The following is a 19,380-nucleotide window of genomic DNA, read 5'->3' as shown; positions in this document are numbered from 1 at the left end:
CAGAATCCGCATCCACTGCTCGCACCTTCGCCACTACGTGCCCTGAACCCACTGACCTAGACACAAGCTCGCTCACTGACCCGCCGGCTCCCACAGCTGGGTGGGGCAGCAGCGAGGGTGCATTGTCGTTCTCATCCAGCACAAACACCTGCAGAGTCACATTGCTGCCCAGGGAAGGCACACCAGCATCCCGCGCGCTCACCTGGAACTGCAGCAGCTCCAGCTCCTCATGGTCCAGAGGCTGCAGCGCGAACACCTTGCCGCTCTCAGCGTGCACAGACACATAGCTAGACAGCAAGCGCTCGCCCACCCTCCTCTCCACCAGCGAGTAGGACACCAGCGCGTTCTCCTTCGCGTCCGCGTCCATGGCCGACACCGTGAAGATGTGTGCGCCAGGCGGGTTGTTCTCCTTCACGAACACCGTGTATTCGGGCTGCGCGAACGCGGGCGCATTGTCATTCACATCAGCCACCTCCACGGACACGCTGGCTGTGGCCCACAGCGAGGGCAAGCCCCCGTCCCGGGCTGTCACAACCACCTTATAGTCAGCTATGGTTTCTCGGTCCAGGGCGCTGTCCAGCACAAGTGAATAGTAATTCCTGAAGGTGGACACCAACTTGAAGGGGACGTGAGGGGTCAGGGAGCAGGTCACCTGCCCGTTGTCACCGGAGTCATGGTCGGACACACTGACCAGAGCTATGACAGTGCTTGGCTGGGCATCTTCTCTAACTGGGAGTGACAGGGAAGTAATTGTTATCTCTGGTGCGTTATCGTTTACATCTAGTACATCCACCAGAAGGGTACAATGGCCTGTCATTGGGACATTCCCTTTGTCCACTGCCTCCACGGGTATCTCATATAATTTATTTTCTTCGAAGTCCAGTTGGCCTTTCGTTCTAACTTCCCCGCTATTGGTATCTATACTAAATACATGTCCCACCGCAGGAGACACAGGCCGCCTGAAGGAGTAGATTATATCTCCATTTGTACCCTCGTCGGGATCTGTGGCATTTAAGTTAATCACCAAAGTTCCATTACGTGCGTTCTCTAACACTCTGACTTTATAAATGAACCGATCAAACTCCGGAGCGTTGTCGTTCACATCGAGGACAGTGATCAGTAGCTGAACTGTACCAGTCAGCTCCGGTTTGCCTCCGTCACTAGCTGTTAGTAATAAACTATGTTCCTGAATTTCTTCTCTGTCTAATGATTTCTTTAACACAAGTGATAACGAAGAAGTTCGCTCATGGTTGTTTTGCGTGCCCAAAGCGAAATAATCACTAGGATCCAATCGGTAGGTCAAAGCGGAATTGACTCCGATATCTGCATCGGATGCGCCATCTAGTGGAAATCTAGTTTCTGGAGGTCTCGATTCGGCAATCATTATGCTTTTCTTGGTTTCAGGGAACACAGGCGGGTTGTCGTTAATATCCCTCACCTCCACCTCCACGTGGAAAACTTGCAGCGGCCGGTCCACGATCACTTCCAAGTGGATGCTACACTCCGCGCTCCGCCCGCACAGCGCCTCCCGGTCGATCCGAGAATTCACAAACAAAATGCCATTCTGCAGATTTACCTCCAGAAGGTCCCCGCGGTCTTTGGACGCCACCCTGAACAGGCGGGGCACCAGTTCCGCTAGCTCCAGCCCCAGGTCCTGAGCGATGCGGCCCACGAAGGTTCCGTGTTTGGCCTCCTCGGGGACGGAGTAGTGGAGCTGGCCGCTCCCTGCCTGCCAGGCTGCGAGGAGCAGAAGCCAGAGCAGGAGGCACCGGGATCCTGGGCGACTTTGCCAGGATAACAACATGGTACACGCAGAAAGTTGCAGTGATAGCTACAATATACGGAATATCTTACCTGAAACCGCCTCTCAAAAACTGGTTTGACGGCGTCCTAGTACTGGAGAATTCACAACGAGTTCTCTGAAGGAAGTGACTTTCTTTGCCCAAAAAGAAAGTTCTCAGTGAAGAGCGAGCGACATCATGAGGCATAAATGTGTAAGTGCAGTGATCACGGGGTCTTCATGTTTTCCATTGATATAAGCCTTTACTCCTTGCACTTTCTGAATTTTTTCATTGCAAGTACATATTTAGGAGGCAAATATTTGTCCTTCTAGGAACAGTAAATGATTACTCTATCAGCATCAGATGTTATTTAACAAGTGGTATATGTCTTGCACTGTTACACAAACTTACGTGTGCGTGTGTGGGGTGCACATGTGTGTAAATTTTCAAATTAGAGAACATTATACATTTGGCTTTGGTGTAACAGGTCTCCAGTTCTCGTAGTCATGCAGGTTTTGCTGGCAATTTTCTTTTCCTGTAATAGTTTTAAGACCTTCTCCCATTAACAGTCATTAATTCCAAATGGAAACGTAACGACCAAATAAAACACATGAGGTGGAAGATGGGCAGTTACATACTAGATTTCAAATAATACACCTTGTTCATAAGTTCCAAGGGTGGATGAAATGTTTGTACTTTAAAGGATGTGTCTACATGTAGTATATTTGTGTGTGTACATAAATATACAACAATCTCTCTAAAATAATGTTTTGATATTTTCAGTTCACCTTGTAGAAAGCATACCAAGAACTAAGATCCTATTATTTAGTATAATTTAAACTACTACCATTAGGATAAACTTGCTTTTTTTTCCCTGCCACATCTGAATTTCATCAGCAGTAGAAGAACCCCTGGTATTGTTTAACTCTGATTTTTCCAAGTACATGACAGTAGCTAGACAATGATGCTAATACATCGTCAACAAAAGAATATTACTGTTACCTGTTATTATAGCTACTAAGGCATAAAGTTCCATGTCAAACAGTACAATGAAACATATATTTTATATGTTGTAAGTGTAGAGGTTTGAGAGATGACTCAGCAATTAAGAGCACTGGCTGCTCTTCTAGAGGTCCTGAATTCAATTCCTGACAACCACATATTGGCTTACAACCATCTATAATGGAATCTGATGCCCTCTTCTGGTGTGCAGGCATACATGCAGACAGAGCACCCATATACATAAAATACACAAACAAATAAATCTTAAAAATAAATGTAAATTATATATGGCTCCAATTTTATATTATGAGTTATATATTCAAGTATTATATTGCCTAGTCTGTGAACAACGCTATAGGAAATGACAATTGGGTTCATTTCTGCACCTCTATTCACCTCTGAAAATCCATTTGGAGTATTGTATTCTCTTGCTCACACAACCCTCTCCTGTTCCATTTTTCCACTACGTGCTTTACTCTTGTCATGTGAATAGTCCCTTGATTCTTCCTGATCCTTCATGTCTACCAGGCTGTACACATAGCACATCACTTACCTCTCCACATAAATCAACCATTTGCAGTATGCCCTTTAGACACCCTAGAATCAGTCTTCTGTCTATTGTGGTGATGTATTGTATACCTTAATAAAATTTGCCTGACGATCAGAGAGACAAAGGAACAAGCCACAGCCACCACCTCTTACCTCACCAACACCTCAGCCTAAAAAACCCTCTAGTGCCTGTCTCCTCACACCTTATATACATTTCTCCACCCAGCCTTCACTTCCTGGGATTTAAAGGCATGTGTGCTTCCCAAGCAAAGGCATGAGATCTCAAGTGCTGGGATTAAAGGCATGTGACTCACAAGTATTGGGATTAAAGGTGTGTGCCACCACTGCCTGACTGTTTCTTTCCTAGACTGAGTCAATCTCATGTAGTCTAGAGTAGCTTTGAACTCACAGAGATCCAGACAGATCTCTGTCTCCATATTCTAAGATTGAAGGTGTGTGCCACTACTGCCTGGCCTCTATGTTTAATCTAGTGGCTTGTCCTGTTCTCTGATCTTCAGCCAAAGTTTATTAGGGTACACAATATATCACCACATTTATCTTACTTCTCAAGCATTTCCTTCAGTTTCCAACACAGTTAAGTATTCTTCCTATTGATCTTCAAGTATAAAGCTGTTTATTATCCATGGTGACTCTAGATATTGGCATTCCCCTTTACCTCATTTGGATACTCAAATATATGTATTCCTCTTACTTAAAGGACTTTTTTTTTCATATTTCCTTTCATTTCTCAATTTCTCAACTTCATTCCTACCATGTGACTTGATGGTTTTTCCATTAAGATAAATCATCAAGCATGAAATCAAGGGCTTTCTTCATATGGCAACATTTATTTATACTATCTATTCTTTTATCAATTTTTTATTTTATGTATATATTTTGTCTTCATGTATGCATGTGCACATGTGCATGCCTGGTGCCCATGGAGACCAGAAGAGGGCGTTCAATTTCCTGGATGGTTGTCAACCACTTATAGATCCTCTATGAGAGTAACAAGTGCTCTTAATCACTCTACCATCTGCCCCTCGGTGTAGGCCAACCCTATGCTCTGATTAAAATAGTTTTTATTTTCCTGTTTAGTCTTATTATCTCCATCTTCATTTCCATGCTGCTTGCCTTATCTCTATCGTCTCCTTCCCTTGCTTCCTTTCTTCACACAACTAGGATGCTCAAATGTGGGAGCCCGTTCTCAGGTTCCTCATGGCTTTACCCAGCAGGTCTGCATCGAGAGGATGATTGGACCACGGGCCTGAGTGCAGGTGTCTGAGATGGTCTGCACTTGGCTGTGCTGGGGGGGGTGTCTTTTGCTCTACCCCTTGGCGTTTCCATAAATGCCTTAGGGCAGAGACAGTCAGGGTCTGTTGGAATAGGTTCCAGGCCCTCTCGAGGCTGTCCTGTATTTTCTATCTGTTTATTTCTACACTCTAAATCCTTCTATCTAATATTTCCTGCTGCTCGTACTCAAGAAAATTCTGGGGAACTGTGGAGTTGGGGGGTAAACGCCCCACACTCAAACACCTTTAACATGCAGAAAAAAAATATTCTATTCATCCTCTTTTCTTCACTTCTAACTCCTAACGTTCACTTGATGCATCACACTCTGAGTTCCAACCTTGGTTACCTTGCAGAGAGCAGCTGAAGTCCTGGGTGTGCACTCTTGACAAGAGCAAAGCTGTGTCTACAGGTCTCACAGCTAAGGGAATGGCACAGCCTCGCCCATGGCCAAGAAGACTAGGATGTTTGCCAAAGCAGGATGCTTGTGTAACAGTTGACCTTTTCACTATGAAAGCAGCCATGAAGGAGGCTCTACCAACAGTTCCCTTGCTCCAGAAGACTGCATGTACACCACCCTCCATGAGATTCCCTTCTAAGATTAGTTGGCCACTCCCTTCTTTTCCCAGCATATAATAAAAGTGCTGAGTATTGGGAAGGGGGCTGCCATGTCTCCATCCAAGCATACAGCCCACTTGACCCCATCCTTGGCTTCTACTTTGCTCCTGTTTTTCTTAATCTCACACTACCCCCAGTCAGATTTCCAAGACCCAGCCTACTACAGAAGATTGAATAGTGGTACCTCAAAAGATGTACCCACATCTTAAGACTTGTGGATATAACTTTACATAGTAACTAATGTAATTAAATTAAGAATAATTTATTTTGAAGAATCCAGGTCAAGCATCAGTGCCATTACATGTGTCCTTATTAAACAAAAACACAGATAGGAAGACATGAAGAAGAGATAGCAATGTGACTCTACAGACAGAAAAGTGATGTAGTCACAAGCCAAGGAATATCAACAGCCACCAGAAACCAAGAGAAGCAAAGAATAAATTTTTTTCTCTCCTGCTCTATTATTTCTAACATGCTTTATTCTTCTAATGGATGCAGTTCCTTGATTTCTACAAATGCTTTATGTCTTCACTTTGGACTTCTGGCCTCAAAAACTGTGAGAAAAATGTCTCATCCCAATGATTTGTGATCATTTGTTACAGCGTGTTAGGAATTAACACGTGTGCTTACCTAAATCATTTTCTTCACTATTATTTTTCATTTTTCCATCTGTCTCTTGGTGATTTCTGTCCTTTCATTGACATGTTTTTCTGGAAGGAATTATTCCTCAATGTATGTGTATAACCACCCACTCTGGGTTCTAGAACTACCTTTTGAATCACAATGCTATTCCAGTACAAAGGTTCTTAAGTTAGGAACAGATTCTTAAGTGTCCCTCCCGATTTCTACCTGCTCAGACACATACAAGCCATTTCCCCCAGTACACCAAACTAAAAATATAGATGCCACTACATTTTTATTGGGGAAATCTTTCTGGCATAAGCATCCCCACACCAATGAGAGGAGATGTCACTAGTGGCAAAAGCCAGGATAGTTCCTGAAAGGCCTTGGTCACGGTTCCAGTTTGCAGTCTCATTTTATACTCTACACTCACAAGGTAGGGCAAACAAGTGAGTGAGATTTTACAGAAGCATAAGTGGCAATCAGCAGATTATTAAGAGAAATAACCCATTGTTTCAGCTATTTCTTCAGGTCATTCTGTTCCAAGTAGCAAATGATTGGCAAATATGCGGTACAAACAGTACTTTAAGTAAATCACTAGATAAATCAATAAATCCATATGTAATAATTGGGCTTTCCTACCTTATTCTACTTCATTTATCTTTCTCTTGTTTTTTTTTTTTTCTTGAGACCGGGTCTCTCTATATAGTTCATGTTGTCCCAGAGCTCATTGTATAGACCAGACTGACCTCAAACTCGAAGAGATCCTCCTGCCTTTGCCTCCAGAGTCCTGGGGATTAAAGGTGTGTGCCACCATGACTGGCTTTATCATTTATATTGAGTCAGTCATCATCCGGATGCTTCTCTTTGCTAGTCTGGATTAGCATATGGTTCCCTCAATCCATTTCTATCACAGTTATTTAAATCTCCATTGCTCAGCCAGGTGTGGTTGTTCATGCCTTTAATCCCAGCACTCAGAGGCAGAGGCAGGCAGATCTCTGAGTTCAAGGCCAGCCTGGGCTACAGAGCAAGTTCCATGACAGCCAGAGCTACACAGACAAACCCTGTCCTGGGGGGATCTCTATTTGCTTGATACCTAAGTATTTATGTAAGATTCTCTATGAGCTTTCCCGCCTTTGTTCTCTTCCCACTGCTGATCTTTCAAGTTCACATTCTCAAGAGAACACTTATATTCCATCTGTGAAAACTTACTGTCAAAATATTATCTACCCTTTAAGACATTCCTGAAGAAAATGTTGCCCGAACTCTAGTGTTCAGCCCCTTTTAAACTGAAGAGACTGTCCGGACAATACACTTCAATATCATACAATAATCAAATTAGTGATTGAACATGTACTAAAATACATGTTCCTGGTCCTAAAATAAAGTATGTGAAGGAGTAGAGAAAAGCCTGGAAATTTTAATGCCTTTAGTGTAAGGTTGAACGATGGGAAGTTTCGCTTTCTGATCAAAGACAAGTTCTATGTATTTTTGTGGAAGGAAATCACAAAGTGTAAGTTTTAGTTCAGATAATCCAGTAAATAATGAGCACATGATCAATATGCCACAATGAGTTTGGATCCTCCAAAAATAGATTTAAATAGGTCACATGACCTCTGTGACTTCAGTTTCAGGTTTCTCGTCTGTAAGATGTAAGTGATGGTTGTTGTATCTGCACCACAGGACTTATCTGATAATTAAGATAATTTCAACTAAAGATGCTATCAGAGGGCCTTGAATAGAGAGTAAGGTTTATACTTATACTTTATAAGATTGAAAAAAGAGTCATTAATCAAGTAAGGTGGTACGCTTCTGTTAGTCTACCTACTCAGGAAGCCGAAGGAAGAGAATCACAAATTTGAGGCCAGACTGGGTGGTGACCACATTTCAGCACAAATGAACAAAAGAAAACTATGCCATTAATGCTGGGAATGTAGTTCAGTGGTAAAGTGCTTGCTCAGCATGTGCAAGGCCCTGGTTTAGATCCCCAACTCTGTAAGACAACGACTCCATTATTCACGTGCCACCATAAAAAGAAAATAACCAAATGAACTATTACAAGACAGATCTTCGCCGGGCGGTGGTGGCGCACGCCTTTAATCCCAGCACTCGGGAGGCAGAGGCCGGCGGATCTCTGTGAGTTCGAGGCCAGCCTGGGCTACAGAGTGAGTACCAGGAAAGGCGCAAAGCTACACAGAGAAACCCTGTCTCGAAAAACCAAAAAAAAAAAAAAAAAACAAACAAAAAAAAAGACAGATCTTCATTTGGGTGATGTTTGTCTTAAATTCACAAATATTTTTTATTCTCTGTGCCCAAGGACAGATAACTTCCTGGAATGCTGGGGGCTGTTCCTATAAGATAACAAGACACATGTTTTCTCTTTAGTAAACAAGTTTGGTTGTCCCAACTGCTCAAGATGTGCTCGATCACACATAAGTGGGAGATAGGTAGACAGGATTTATGTAAGGACATATGCTTGCCCCTGGTTGGACTAAGGCAGGAAGTGTGCAGCCTTGTGGGGTTTGCCTTTATAAGCCCCTGTCTAATGTAGTTTGGTACAATTCTGTGGGAATCCCAGGTATGGACCTAGCCAGTGTCCATCATCCTGGCCAGTATTTAATAAAGCTTGCTTTAAATTTGGCTCAAAAATTGTGATAGTGGTCTTATTCTTGCCAGGTGAGATTAAAAATATAATAATTAATTGTCACTCCACTTGAAAAATGACAAAATTATTCAACTTACAATCAAATATGCATCATATACTTACAATTGCTACTATTATACTTGCAATATATTTTAACATCTGGGTTGTATAAAATTAGTATGGTTATTGATGAGGCTCTTTTCCTAACATTGGTTGATCAACTAAGGAATATATATATATATATATATATATATATATGGCTGTCACACAACCTTATAGTCAGCTGTGGTCTCAAGTCTGAGGTGCTGCCCAGAATTATCGAATAGTAATTCTTGAAGGGGGACACCCGCTTGAAGAGACATGAGAATCAAGAGCAATTTACTTGTCCCTTGGCACCTGAGTGGAAGTCGGACACACTGATTAGGGTGATTACTGTTCTCACCTGAGCATCTTCTAGCACAGGGAATGGCAAGGAAGCAAAACCGTTATCTCTGGGACACTGTCTTTATGTCCAGAACTTTCACTCAGACCGTGCTGTGACCTACCATGGAAGGAACTCCTTTATCAATTGCGTTGATCTGAATCTCATTTGCCTTGTTCTCTTCTAAATCCAGTTTCCCATTGGTTCTAATTTCACCTGTGTCTAGATTTATTTAAAACTTGAAGTTCTCACTAGCAGACTGAATCATTGAGAACCCATAGGAAATTTCTCTGTTCTGGCCTTCATCTAGATCGGAAGCAGTTAGTTGAACCACTCAGGTGTCATTTTTTCATTTCAAGAGGGTTTATCAACTCGGGCAGGTTCTCATTCATATCCAGGATGGTTTGTTGTTTTTGACTTTTGATTTGTTTACTTTGTCTTTTGTTTGTTTGGGGGTTTTTGTTTGTTTGTTTGTTTGGTTTGGTTTGATTTTTTGAGACAGGGTTTCTCTGTGTAGCCCTGGCTGCCCAGAAACTCGATCTGTAGATCAGGCTAGCCTTGAACTCAGAGATCCACCTGTCTCTGCTTGCGGAGAGCTGTGATGTAAGGCATGCACCATTACCGCCGGCTCAGGATGATTATTTTGATCTGAATATATCCTGTTAGCCCCGTTTTACCACCATCAATGACTGTTAACAAAAGAGGAAGTTCTGATCTTTCTCTGTGTCCAACAACTTCCAAAGAATCAGTACTGGTGGTGTTCTTTTATCTTTTTGTTAATCATTATTTTAAGTGCAAAATGCTCGTTCAAACTTAAAATGTAGGTAAGACAAGGTACGTCAGTATCAGCTTCAGAAGCTCCCTCTAGAGGAAATTGAGTGTCCAGAGGTTCAGATTCAGAAATAAGCGGCTCTTAGGGGATGGAGAGATGGCTCGGCAGTAAAGAGCACAAGCTGCTTTTCCTGAAGACCCACATGACAGCTCATAACTGTCTGTTAACTCCAGTTCCAGGGGATCTGGTACCCTCACACAGACATACATGCAGGCAAAACACTACTGTACATAAAATAAAAATATATAAATCATTTTTTAAATTTTTAAGAGAAAAGAAATAGGCGCCTTTTGTTCTCTTCCTCTACGCATGGATGAATTATCATTGACATCCTTGACGACCTCCATCTCCACATGGACAACCTGCAGTGGCTAGTCCACGATCACCTCCAGGTGGACACTACACTCAGCGCCCCACCTGCACAGTGCCCCCAGGTTGATCCGAGAATTCACAAACAAAAATGCCATTCTGCAGGTTTACCTCCAGAAGGTCCCCACTGTCGTTGGACACCACCCTGAACAAGCCCGAGCACTAGCTCCGCCAGCCTCAGCCCCAGGTCATGCGCCATGTTGCCCAGACGGTACCCGCGTTTGGCCTCCCCGATGGTGAGGTAGCTAGAGCTGGCCGCTCCCTGCCTCCCAGGCTTCGAGGAGCAGGAGAGAGAGAGCGGCAGATGCTGAAATCTCAGGCCTCTTCATCAAGAAAACAGCATCGCAGATACTGGGGACCTTTTGGTGAGAACCGTTGGCTTTAAGGAAGCATTCATGAGATATTTTATGAACAGTCTCCCTTTTCCGTATTTATTTAATAAGTTTCACAGAGTATTCCGGTTTCTGTGTAGTTGAGTCTATTCTGTGAATGGGTGGAATCTGGGCTCGGGAATCAAATTATTCTTCTCTCTGACCGGATAGCGACATCACGTGACTGATTGTGCAAGTACAAGAAAGACCGTTGGGGTCTTGGTTTGGATCACCGTATCCTTGGCCACTCTAATTCAGTTTTTGAATATTCCCATGGATGATTTATGAATGCTATTTAATTGATGTATGTGTGGTTATTTTATGATTTTAAAATACTTTATTTTTCAAAGTTTATCAGAAAATCCTCTTTGAGATAAGGTGTGATGAAACTATTCTAAAGTATTCTTTTCATGGAGAAGGATACATCGTATTTGCACCCCTGACCTTTCATGGCTTATTACTATCCACAATGTAATTTGTTCTTCACAGCACCTTCTTGGAAACTTCTGGAGAAAGTCAAGGATTCCATCATTTCATAAAAAGAAAACTAGGATGGTTTAGCGAACTAGACAATGCTCTATGTAAAAATTATTTTATTCATAATTCTAGAGAACATTAGAATTCGTCATAAATGTTAGAGGCATCACTTCTTGCTATTTACTGCTTAAATGTGATGGCTTTTCATGCAGCTACTATGATTCTTACACTTCAAAGCAAAGCACATGAACAGACTAATGGCAAGAATAAAACAGTTTCCTTTAAGATGCTGAGTCAAGCTGGATTTGGTGGTTCATGCCTTTAATCCCAGCTCTGGGGAGGCAGAGGCAGGTGGATTTCTGTGAGATCAAGGCCAGCCTGGTCTACAGAATGACCAGCCAGGGCTCTGATACAGAGAGAAACCCTGTCTCCAAAACCAAAACCAAAACAAAACAGAACTAAAATGCTGAATCAAAGCCTCTAAATTCCACAATATTTTAAGATGACAATAGAATGCTAATATGCAAAAGTCTGTCTGGGAGTGTTTCACTGTATCCTAATCTTACTGACTAAAGGAAAAGTGTGAATTTGATACTGACATTCAAGATTGCCTTATACATAAACACAATGAAAAGCCTATAGATCATTGTCAATATAGTAGGCATGGACTTATAATTTCATCAACCTCCAGATCAAACTCTTTAATCCAGTTACTTACTGCCAGTCCTTTTCCATAGTGTTAAATCTCCTAAACCTACACAGTGGAAGAAAAGAATGGAATCCTACAAATGTCCCCTACATGCTGTGACATGTGCACACACAAATAAATGAACAAATGTAATACTTTTAAAATAAAATAAAACCTCTTAACCCAAGTGCCAACAATGGTCTTCAATATAAATTCCTCCAGAATATTGTGCCAACTGGTATCTTGTACAATTTTAGGAGAATGTGCTTTGATTGATCCCCAAATTCATGACTGACTCCCCACTTCTCCAGCTCTGAGACACAGAGCTAGAAGACTCACAGAGACATAAATGGTCTTTACTAGGCTCTTTAGATGTTATTAGAGAAATGAAGAAATTTAAGACATTAGTGATAAGGTGTTTACAAAGGATTTAAAAGGTGAAGATGATGAAATGATAATTATTAGTATGCATGCACATCAATAGATTTAATTTTTCTTTCTAGGAAAAAATAAAATTTAGGAAAGGATGTAAATGAGCAGCTATTATAAGATGACAACTAACAAGTGTGAATGATTTGATTGAACAATTTTATTTGCCTAGTTTGTTTTGGAGGCACAGGTCAGCCTTCTTTGAATACATAGTACTTAGTAAATCTCTTGCACTTTCCTGGAAAACTCAGGAATAGATGATTTGTTCAATAGGAGCATCATATTAGAATGCAGGACTGGAGTTTTTCTCACAGTAATTTGAAGATGAGTTTTACTGTGGTGGTAGAGGACATTTAATAGCTGGGAAGGGGGTAGTAAATCAATTCAGAGCTAGTGACGAGGGATCCATTGTTGATACAAACATATTTTAAAGCAACTGGTTGAAGAATGTGAAAATATCGAAGCAAAGGACTGCCAATAGACAAACATGAGCAAATCTAAATAACCTGCTCTGATTATCCACTTCACTGAGAATTAGAAATGAAGTGATATGACTTAGCCGAGGTAAAACAATGATTATTTCAGGTGAAGTCATCCTGGGAACTTCTAATATTTTATAATCAAATTTTGAAACAAATGAGGCACTTCCCCCCTGCAGAACCCTGAGTATACGCACATCTGGTGTTTTACTAACAAAGGTTGTTCCTTGAAACAGCACTCAAAATGTAGAGTATTCGTTTTAAATTTTTCCATTAAAACTGAATTCTAAATAATTTTATATGCATTTACCGGAAAGGTGGGATTTGTCAAAAACTCACCTGTCCGGGGTGATTTGATTCTGACTCCTGTCTTTCCCTTTCATCTCTATCCAGGTTGGGGGGTAGGCTGGGGCTAAAGGCCATGAGGTCGGTCTTGGGCGGACCCTCTCCAGAGCACACCCTCTGCCGCCTCTGCTGCGAGTATGACCAGGTCCCCACCGCGCTGGAGCACACCAGCACGGGCTTCCCCGGCCCGCACGTGCCCTCCGTGGGCGTCGCCGAGCAGCGCAGCGCGGTGTACAGCAGCAGCGTGAGCACCAACAGGCTGGACACCGCGCAGATGGCGATGATCAGGTACACGTTGACATCCACCAGCGAGGTCTCCGGGACTGAAGCGCGCCCCGAAGTCTGTGAAAAGGACTTGGGCGCCTGGCCGCTTTCCACTAGAGACACTAACAGAGTTGCAGTGGCTGTCAGTGCAGGCTCTCCGTGGTCCTTCACCAGCACCAATAGAGTCTGTCGAGGCGCATCCGCCTCATCCAGAGGACGCGTCGTGCTGATCTCACCCGTGTACAGACCCACGCGGAACGGACTGCGCATGCCCCCTGCCGCCGACTGCAGCTCGTAAGACAGCCACGCGTTGTAACCAGAATCCGCATCCACTGCTCGCACCTTCGCCACAACGTGCCCTGAACCCACTGACCTAGACACAAGCTCGCTCACTGACCCGCCGGCTCTGACGGCTCCGTGGGGCAGCAGCGCGGGCGCATTGTCGTTCTCGTCCAGCACAAACACCTGCAGAGTCACATTGCTGCCCAGGGAAGGCACACCAGCATCCCGCGCGCTCACCTGGAACTGCAGCAGCTCCAGCTCCTCATGGTCCAGAGGCTGCAGCGCGAACACCTTGCCACTCTCCGCGTGCACAGACACATAGCTGGACAGCAAGCGCTCGCCCACCCTCCTCTCCACCAGCGAGTAGGACACCAGCGCGTTCTCCTGCGCGTCCGCGTCCATGGCCGACACCGTGAAGATGTGTGCGCCAGGCGGGTTGTTCTCCTTCACGAATACCGTGTATTCGGGCTGCGCGAACGCGGGCGCGTTGTCGTTCACATCAGCCACCTCCACGGACACGCTGGCTGTGGCCCACAGCGAGGGCGAGCCCCCGTCCCGGGCGGTCACCACCAAATGATAGGTTGGCACCCTCTCGCGGTCCAGACTGCTATCCAATACCAGGGAATAATAGTTTTTAAAAGTGGATATGATCTTGAAGGGGACGTTGGGCGTGAGAGAGCAGGTCACTTGGCCATTGACACCAGAATCAGGGTCAGATACGCTAATCAAAGCAATGACTGTGTTTGGCTGGGCGTCCTCCCTTACAGGGAGGGACAGGGAAGTCAGTGTCAGTTCGGGGGCATTGTCATTGGCGTCTAAGATTTCTACCGAGACTGTACAGTGGCCTACCATTGGGGGGTTCCCCTTATCCGTGGCCAGCACTTCAACTTCATACAACTTGTTTTCTTCATAATCCAAAGTTCCATTGACCCTCAATTCCCCGCTGTTTTCATCTAGTGTAAATAAAGGCCTTCCACTGGGCTTGATTGACCTCAAAGAGTACTCCAACTGCCCGTTCACACCTTCGTCTCGATCTGTGGCGTTTAACTTTATGACAAGAGTTTCTTTAGCGGCATTTTCCATTATTCTTACCTTGTATTCTAAATGATCAAACTCCGGGTCATTGTCATTAACGTCTAAAACACGAACCCAAAGCTGAACGGTACCGGTGAGCTCCGGCTTTCCCCCATCTGAGGCTGTCAGTAGCAAATTAAGTTCCGGGGTTGTCTCCCGATCCAGGGTCTTCTTTAATATAAGCGACGGTCTTTTAGTCTGCTTGCTATTTGTTGGTGACTCTAAAGAAAAATACTCGTTTTGACTTAATCTGTAGACCAACACAGCATTCTCCCCTATGTCCGCATCTGACGCTCCCTCTAGCGGAAAACGCGAGTCTGGTTGCTTGGATTCTGAAATCAGCAACCTTTGTTCTCTAAGAGGAAACACTGGCGGGTTGTCGTTAATATCCCTCACCTCCACCTCCACGTGGAAAACCTGCAGCGGCCGGTCCACGATCACCTCCAGATGGATGCTACACTCCGCGCTCCGCCCGCACAGAGCCTCCCGGTCGATCCGAGAATTCACAAACAAAATGCCATTCTGCAGATTTACCTCCAGAAGGTCCCCGCGGTCCTTGGACGCCACCCTGAACAGGCGGGGCACCAGCTCCGCCAGCTCCAGCCCCAGGTCCTGCGCGATGCGGCCCACGAAGGTGCCGTGTTTGGCCTCCTCGGGGATAGAGTAGTGGAGCTGGCCGCTCCCTGCCTCCCAGGCAAAGAGGAGCAGAAGCCAGAGCAGAGGTCGCAGAGTGCAGGATCCACTTCTCTGAAAACCTACCATTGCATATGAAATCGGCCTCCAAAATGTCTCCTTTCACTGACTATCAGATACTTGTCTTCGGATCCAAATCTCGCTGGATTCTTGAGAAATTTTAAGGGATCCTTTTAACAGCAGCACTCAGCGTGATGGAGTCGGTTTTGTACGCGGAGTGCGAGACTCTTCGGACCACTTTATGAATGAAGTCTTTCCACCGAGTAAAGAGCGACACCTTGTGCCTGAAAATGTGAGTGCTTGTGCATATCCACCACTGGAGAATTTCACGTTTTGTTTATTTGGCCCAAAATAATTCCAAAATGCACATTTATTGAACATTCTAATTCTAAGTCACACTGAAGCAGAACGTATCTGAAGGTGGTACTTTTTATTGACTAGCATCAAATTAAACATTGTTGTTTGTCTTATCTAAACAAAGTTGTTCTCTTATCTAAACACTTGAAGAATAAAAAAGGTTCACCTCTTTAGGTAAACTGGAAACACTAGAGCTAAACATTTTCTTAACATCTTGTCTATCATATAAAAATATTATCAGATTTGAAATGTTCTAATTACAGTCTCCCTTCTTACTTAGGCTGCCAGGAAACTCAATGGAAAAGACATATCTTTTCCAGTGGTTGGGTGTAGTCTGTTGTTGCTATTTGTGGTGTGGAATTTTGTTTGAGACTGCAGAATCCAGGGTCTGTTGATGCTGGGCAAATCTCAGTCTCAGAAGTTCCATAATAACAATGTTCTGTACACTCCACCCTTAGCTGTGTAGATTTACTTTCTCTTATATTTTTTTAAAAGTTAAATCTGCTTGAACAGATTTATGAGGTGCAAGCAATGTTTTGATTGTGTAATGATCAAATAAACTTAATACATCCAACACCTTCAGCATTTACCATTTCTCTATGGTGAAACTTTCAAAGTTCTCTCTTCTACTTATATTAATATATACATCCCTTTATCAACAATATTATTCCTGTTTTCTTCAGTTCTGATCCTTTATTGTTTTTTCAACATTTCATTGTTTTCTTGTAACAAATTACTGACTTTATGTCCATTACAGAATAAGAAAACAAATATTTTCAAGCTTTATAATTTGATACAGAATTCACAAAGGAAAAGTCTGTTGATATAGATGAATTTTGCATTTGACATATATGGTTTCTCACATAAATCCTATTGTCAGTAGCGAGATAGAAATATTTTACTTATGTAAATACCAATAATATGACAAAGGCAGCTTTTTAAATCACAGAATGAATTATCATTCCATGAAATAAAACTACCAGGAAAATCTGTAAGTCAGTTTGGCATTTCCATGTAACCAATATGAGTTTCCTTAACACAATAAAAATACATCCATGGAAAATAATTACAGTGCAGAATTTGGAGTTTGTGATTATAAGCCATTAAAAAGGTAAATGAATTTTATGACCTCTCCTTAAGTGCACGAGATTGTGATTAAAATATAGAAAATACTCAAACAGTTGAACTAAGTGGAAACAAAAATAATAATAGCAATGAATAAGACTGAATCCCTAAAGACCTGCACATATCTGAAGATTTTCAAAGGAAACCAACTCATCTGAAGAAGTTAATGAAGTATACAATGTTACTCAATGTTCCCAAATCTTTTGGCTATATTTAGAATCCCCAAATCATCATTATCACTACTTATACTTGCCTAAAACACCATTATTATTCACACACAAAAAGAGTGAGGCTATTTTTATATATGATATTTGACTTGGTTATTTATGGTATTCTATTGCTCTGTAAGAATATTGTGAGCCAAAGTCCTGATTTTTCTCATGTTTTAAATAATTCCTATCTACATCATTTCCAAACAATGGATCCGTAGTTCTTATATAGTAGCTCTTGATTACTGCACACAGAATAAATGTCTATCTCAATGTGATATTGATTAAAATAAGTTATTTTAAATCATGAACACAACTAAGAAAAATATCACTGAATATGGAAAAGCATGACTCCCATCTCAATATGGCATTTATGAAAAACTGATGATTAATATAAGCATGAAGAATTGTTGTAATCAAGGCAAAAAAGACTCACCTGTACACAGGTCATGTTTTACTTTTATACTCAACTTATGCTTGAACAGAAAAGAGGTTTACTGAAGAAGATTCTACATTGTGGCGGCATAAGTGGCTGTAGATTCCAAAAATCTGTACTTAGTATCACCACTAGACAAGACAGACACCTCAGATTTTCTTATCCCAGCTTTAAAATTCAGATAGTCAGAGCCTATAATAGTCATTATTATACATAGTATGAAGAAAGAATTATTAAATAATATTCATGATGACATGAATGAAAGACAATCAAGATTGCTAGATTTCCAGTGTGTTTTAAATGAGTTATCTCAAGAGGGGCAAAATAAATAAATTTAGTAACTTTGTAAATTATTGTAAGGATTAAATGAAATAATGTATCAAAGCCCTCATAGCATGTCTAACACATAGAGATAACACATACAGTGTGGTTTAACATACACTAAGCAATATTTGCTCATACTCTATAGTCTATACAAGTAGACACTGTGGCAGGGCATGGTGGTGAACACCTTTGATCCCACTGAGGATGCAGAGACAGCAGATCTCTGTGATTTCCACATCAGGCTAGTCTACACTGTGAGTTCTAGGCCAGACAGGACTATACAATGATACCTTTCTCAAAGAAAATAGACATTGGGCAACATGAAATAGAGCATAAATCTTGGTTATCTCTTTTTGTATGATTTTCCCAATATTTATTTTCATGAAAATCCTTCTTCCAAAATTCATCATTCAAGGGAGACATAGCTGCTAACACCTTCTCAGGATTTCTATGCCTTTACCCTATCTATAGCATGGTTTTCTTTCTGTATATAAATATACTGTATATGATTTATTTCTCCAATAGGATTAAAGGGTATGTTATTTGTCATTAGAACCCAAACAAACAAACAAAAATCTTTCACATTGCCTAATGCATATTCTATTATTTCTAAATACAATGTTTGACTCCCTTTAAAAAATCTATGTGAACATGATGTTGAAACAAAATTACATTTCATGTTAAATATGTGAAGTATATACTATGTTTTGTTTTGAGGTGGTTGTCAGGGGTGCCTTTATTGACATTTCATGGTTCTTTTGCACAAACTGTTGTAGAATAATCTTTTAGTACACTGTAAGAATGTATCTTTGCCAGGGCATCTTCTGATTGGTTTAATAAAGAGCTGAATGGCCAATAGCTAGGCAAGAAGAGGTCAGACAGGACTTCTAGGCAGAGAGAGAGAAAGAAGAAGAGATGAATCTAGGCATGGGAGAGATGTCATGGAACACTGAGAGGAAACAGGAGATGCAAGATGGAAGAGAGGTAAAAAGCTACAAGGCAGCATATAGATTAATAGAAATGGGTTAAAGTCATAAGAACTAGTTAGCAACAAGCCTAAGCTAAGGCCAATCTTTCATAATTAATAATAAGGCTCCATGTCATTTTTTGTGAGCTAACAGCCCAGAGAAAAAGCCTGTTACAATGAGGTACTTAAAGCAATGTCTATTTGAAGATAATGCACTTTGGCCAGCACAGGCAATGGTGTTGGACTTCACCATAAATGACTAGACTCTCAAACTCAAAGCACAAAGAAGTGAGAATGTCCCTAGCCTAAAGTACTTCCACATAGCTTCATGACAAGGCCAAGAACTGAAGAAAAATAATTCTGATTCACAGTGGAAGAAATTTCTCAAGTAAGTAGAAGAGCTCAATAAGTTAAACTTTAAGAGAAAGCAGCAGTGAGTTTGGCAGGTGGTTAAGCAGAACTAACATCACGTTAGGAAGGAGCTAAAATGTTGTCTATCCAAAGCAGTTGAGGACTTTGAAGGAATTGTCCTTGAGAATGTAGCAAGGCTAAGGACAGAGTAGTGAGATCTCCTCCAAAGGCAACACTAAAACTCTACCCACTCCAACTCTCAGCTCACAAAACATGTTATTGAATATAAAAACCGCATAGAAAATAGGGTACTTCAAGCGTGCCCGTCTCCACCAGTGACAGATCATTTCATAGCTTAGAATACGTTCAGAATTCCAATCAA

The 19,380-nt window shown here is 42.0% G+C and overlaps 1 protein-coding gene across 11 annotated transcripts in view; it reads right to left on the bottom strand.

Moving 5' to 3' along the window:
- The window catches only part of LOC128112710 (protocadherin alpha-C2), a 246,646-nt gene that overhangs the window by 151,270 nt on the left and 75,996 nt on the right, over positions 1–19,380 (bottom strand). Inside the window, exon 1 of one of the 11 annotated variants that reach the window (XM_052741956.1) lies at positions 12,911–15,853. The exons of the other annotated variants lie outside the window; for them this stretch is intronic. Coding sequence (XP_052597916.1) covers positions 12,911–15,298 — 2,388 coding nt within the window. The 5' untranslated portion in view covers positions 15,299–15,853. Of the gene's footprint in view, positions 1–12,910; positions 15,854–19,380 lie in introns of those variants that run through there. 11 annotated transcript variants of the gene reach the window in all.

This window comes from Peromyscus californicus, unplaced genomic scaffold (genome assembly GCF_007827085.1).
Source record: "Peromyscus californicus insignis strain IS unplaced genomic scaffold, ASM782708v3 Scaffold_17__1_contigs__length_78620276, whole genome shotgun sequence".
Classification (NCBI taxonomy): Eukaryota; Metazoa; Chordata; class Mammalia; order Rodentia; family Cricetidae; genus Peromyscus; species Peromyscus californicus.
Note: the sequence above shows the minus strand (reverse complement) of the source record. Positions and strands in the feature narration are given on the sequence as shown.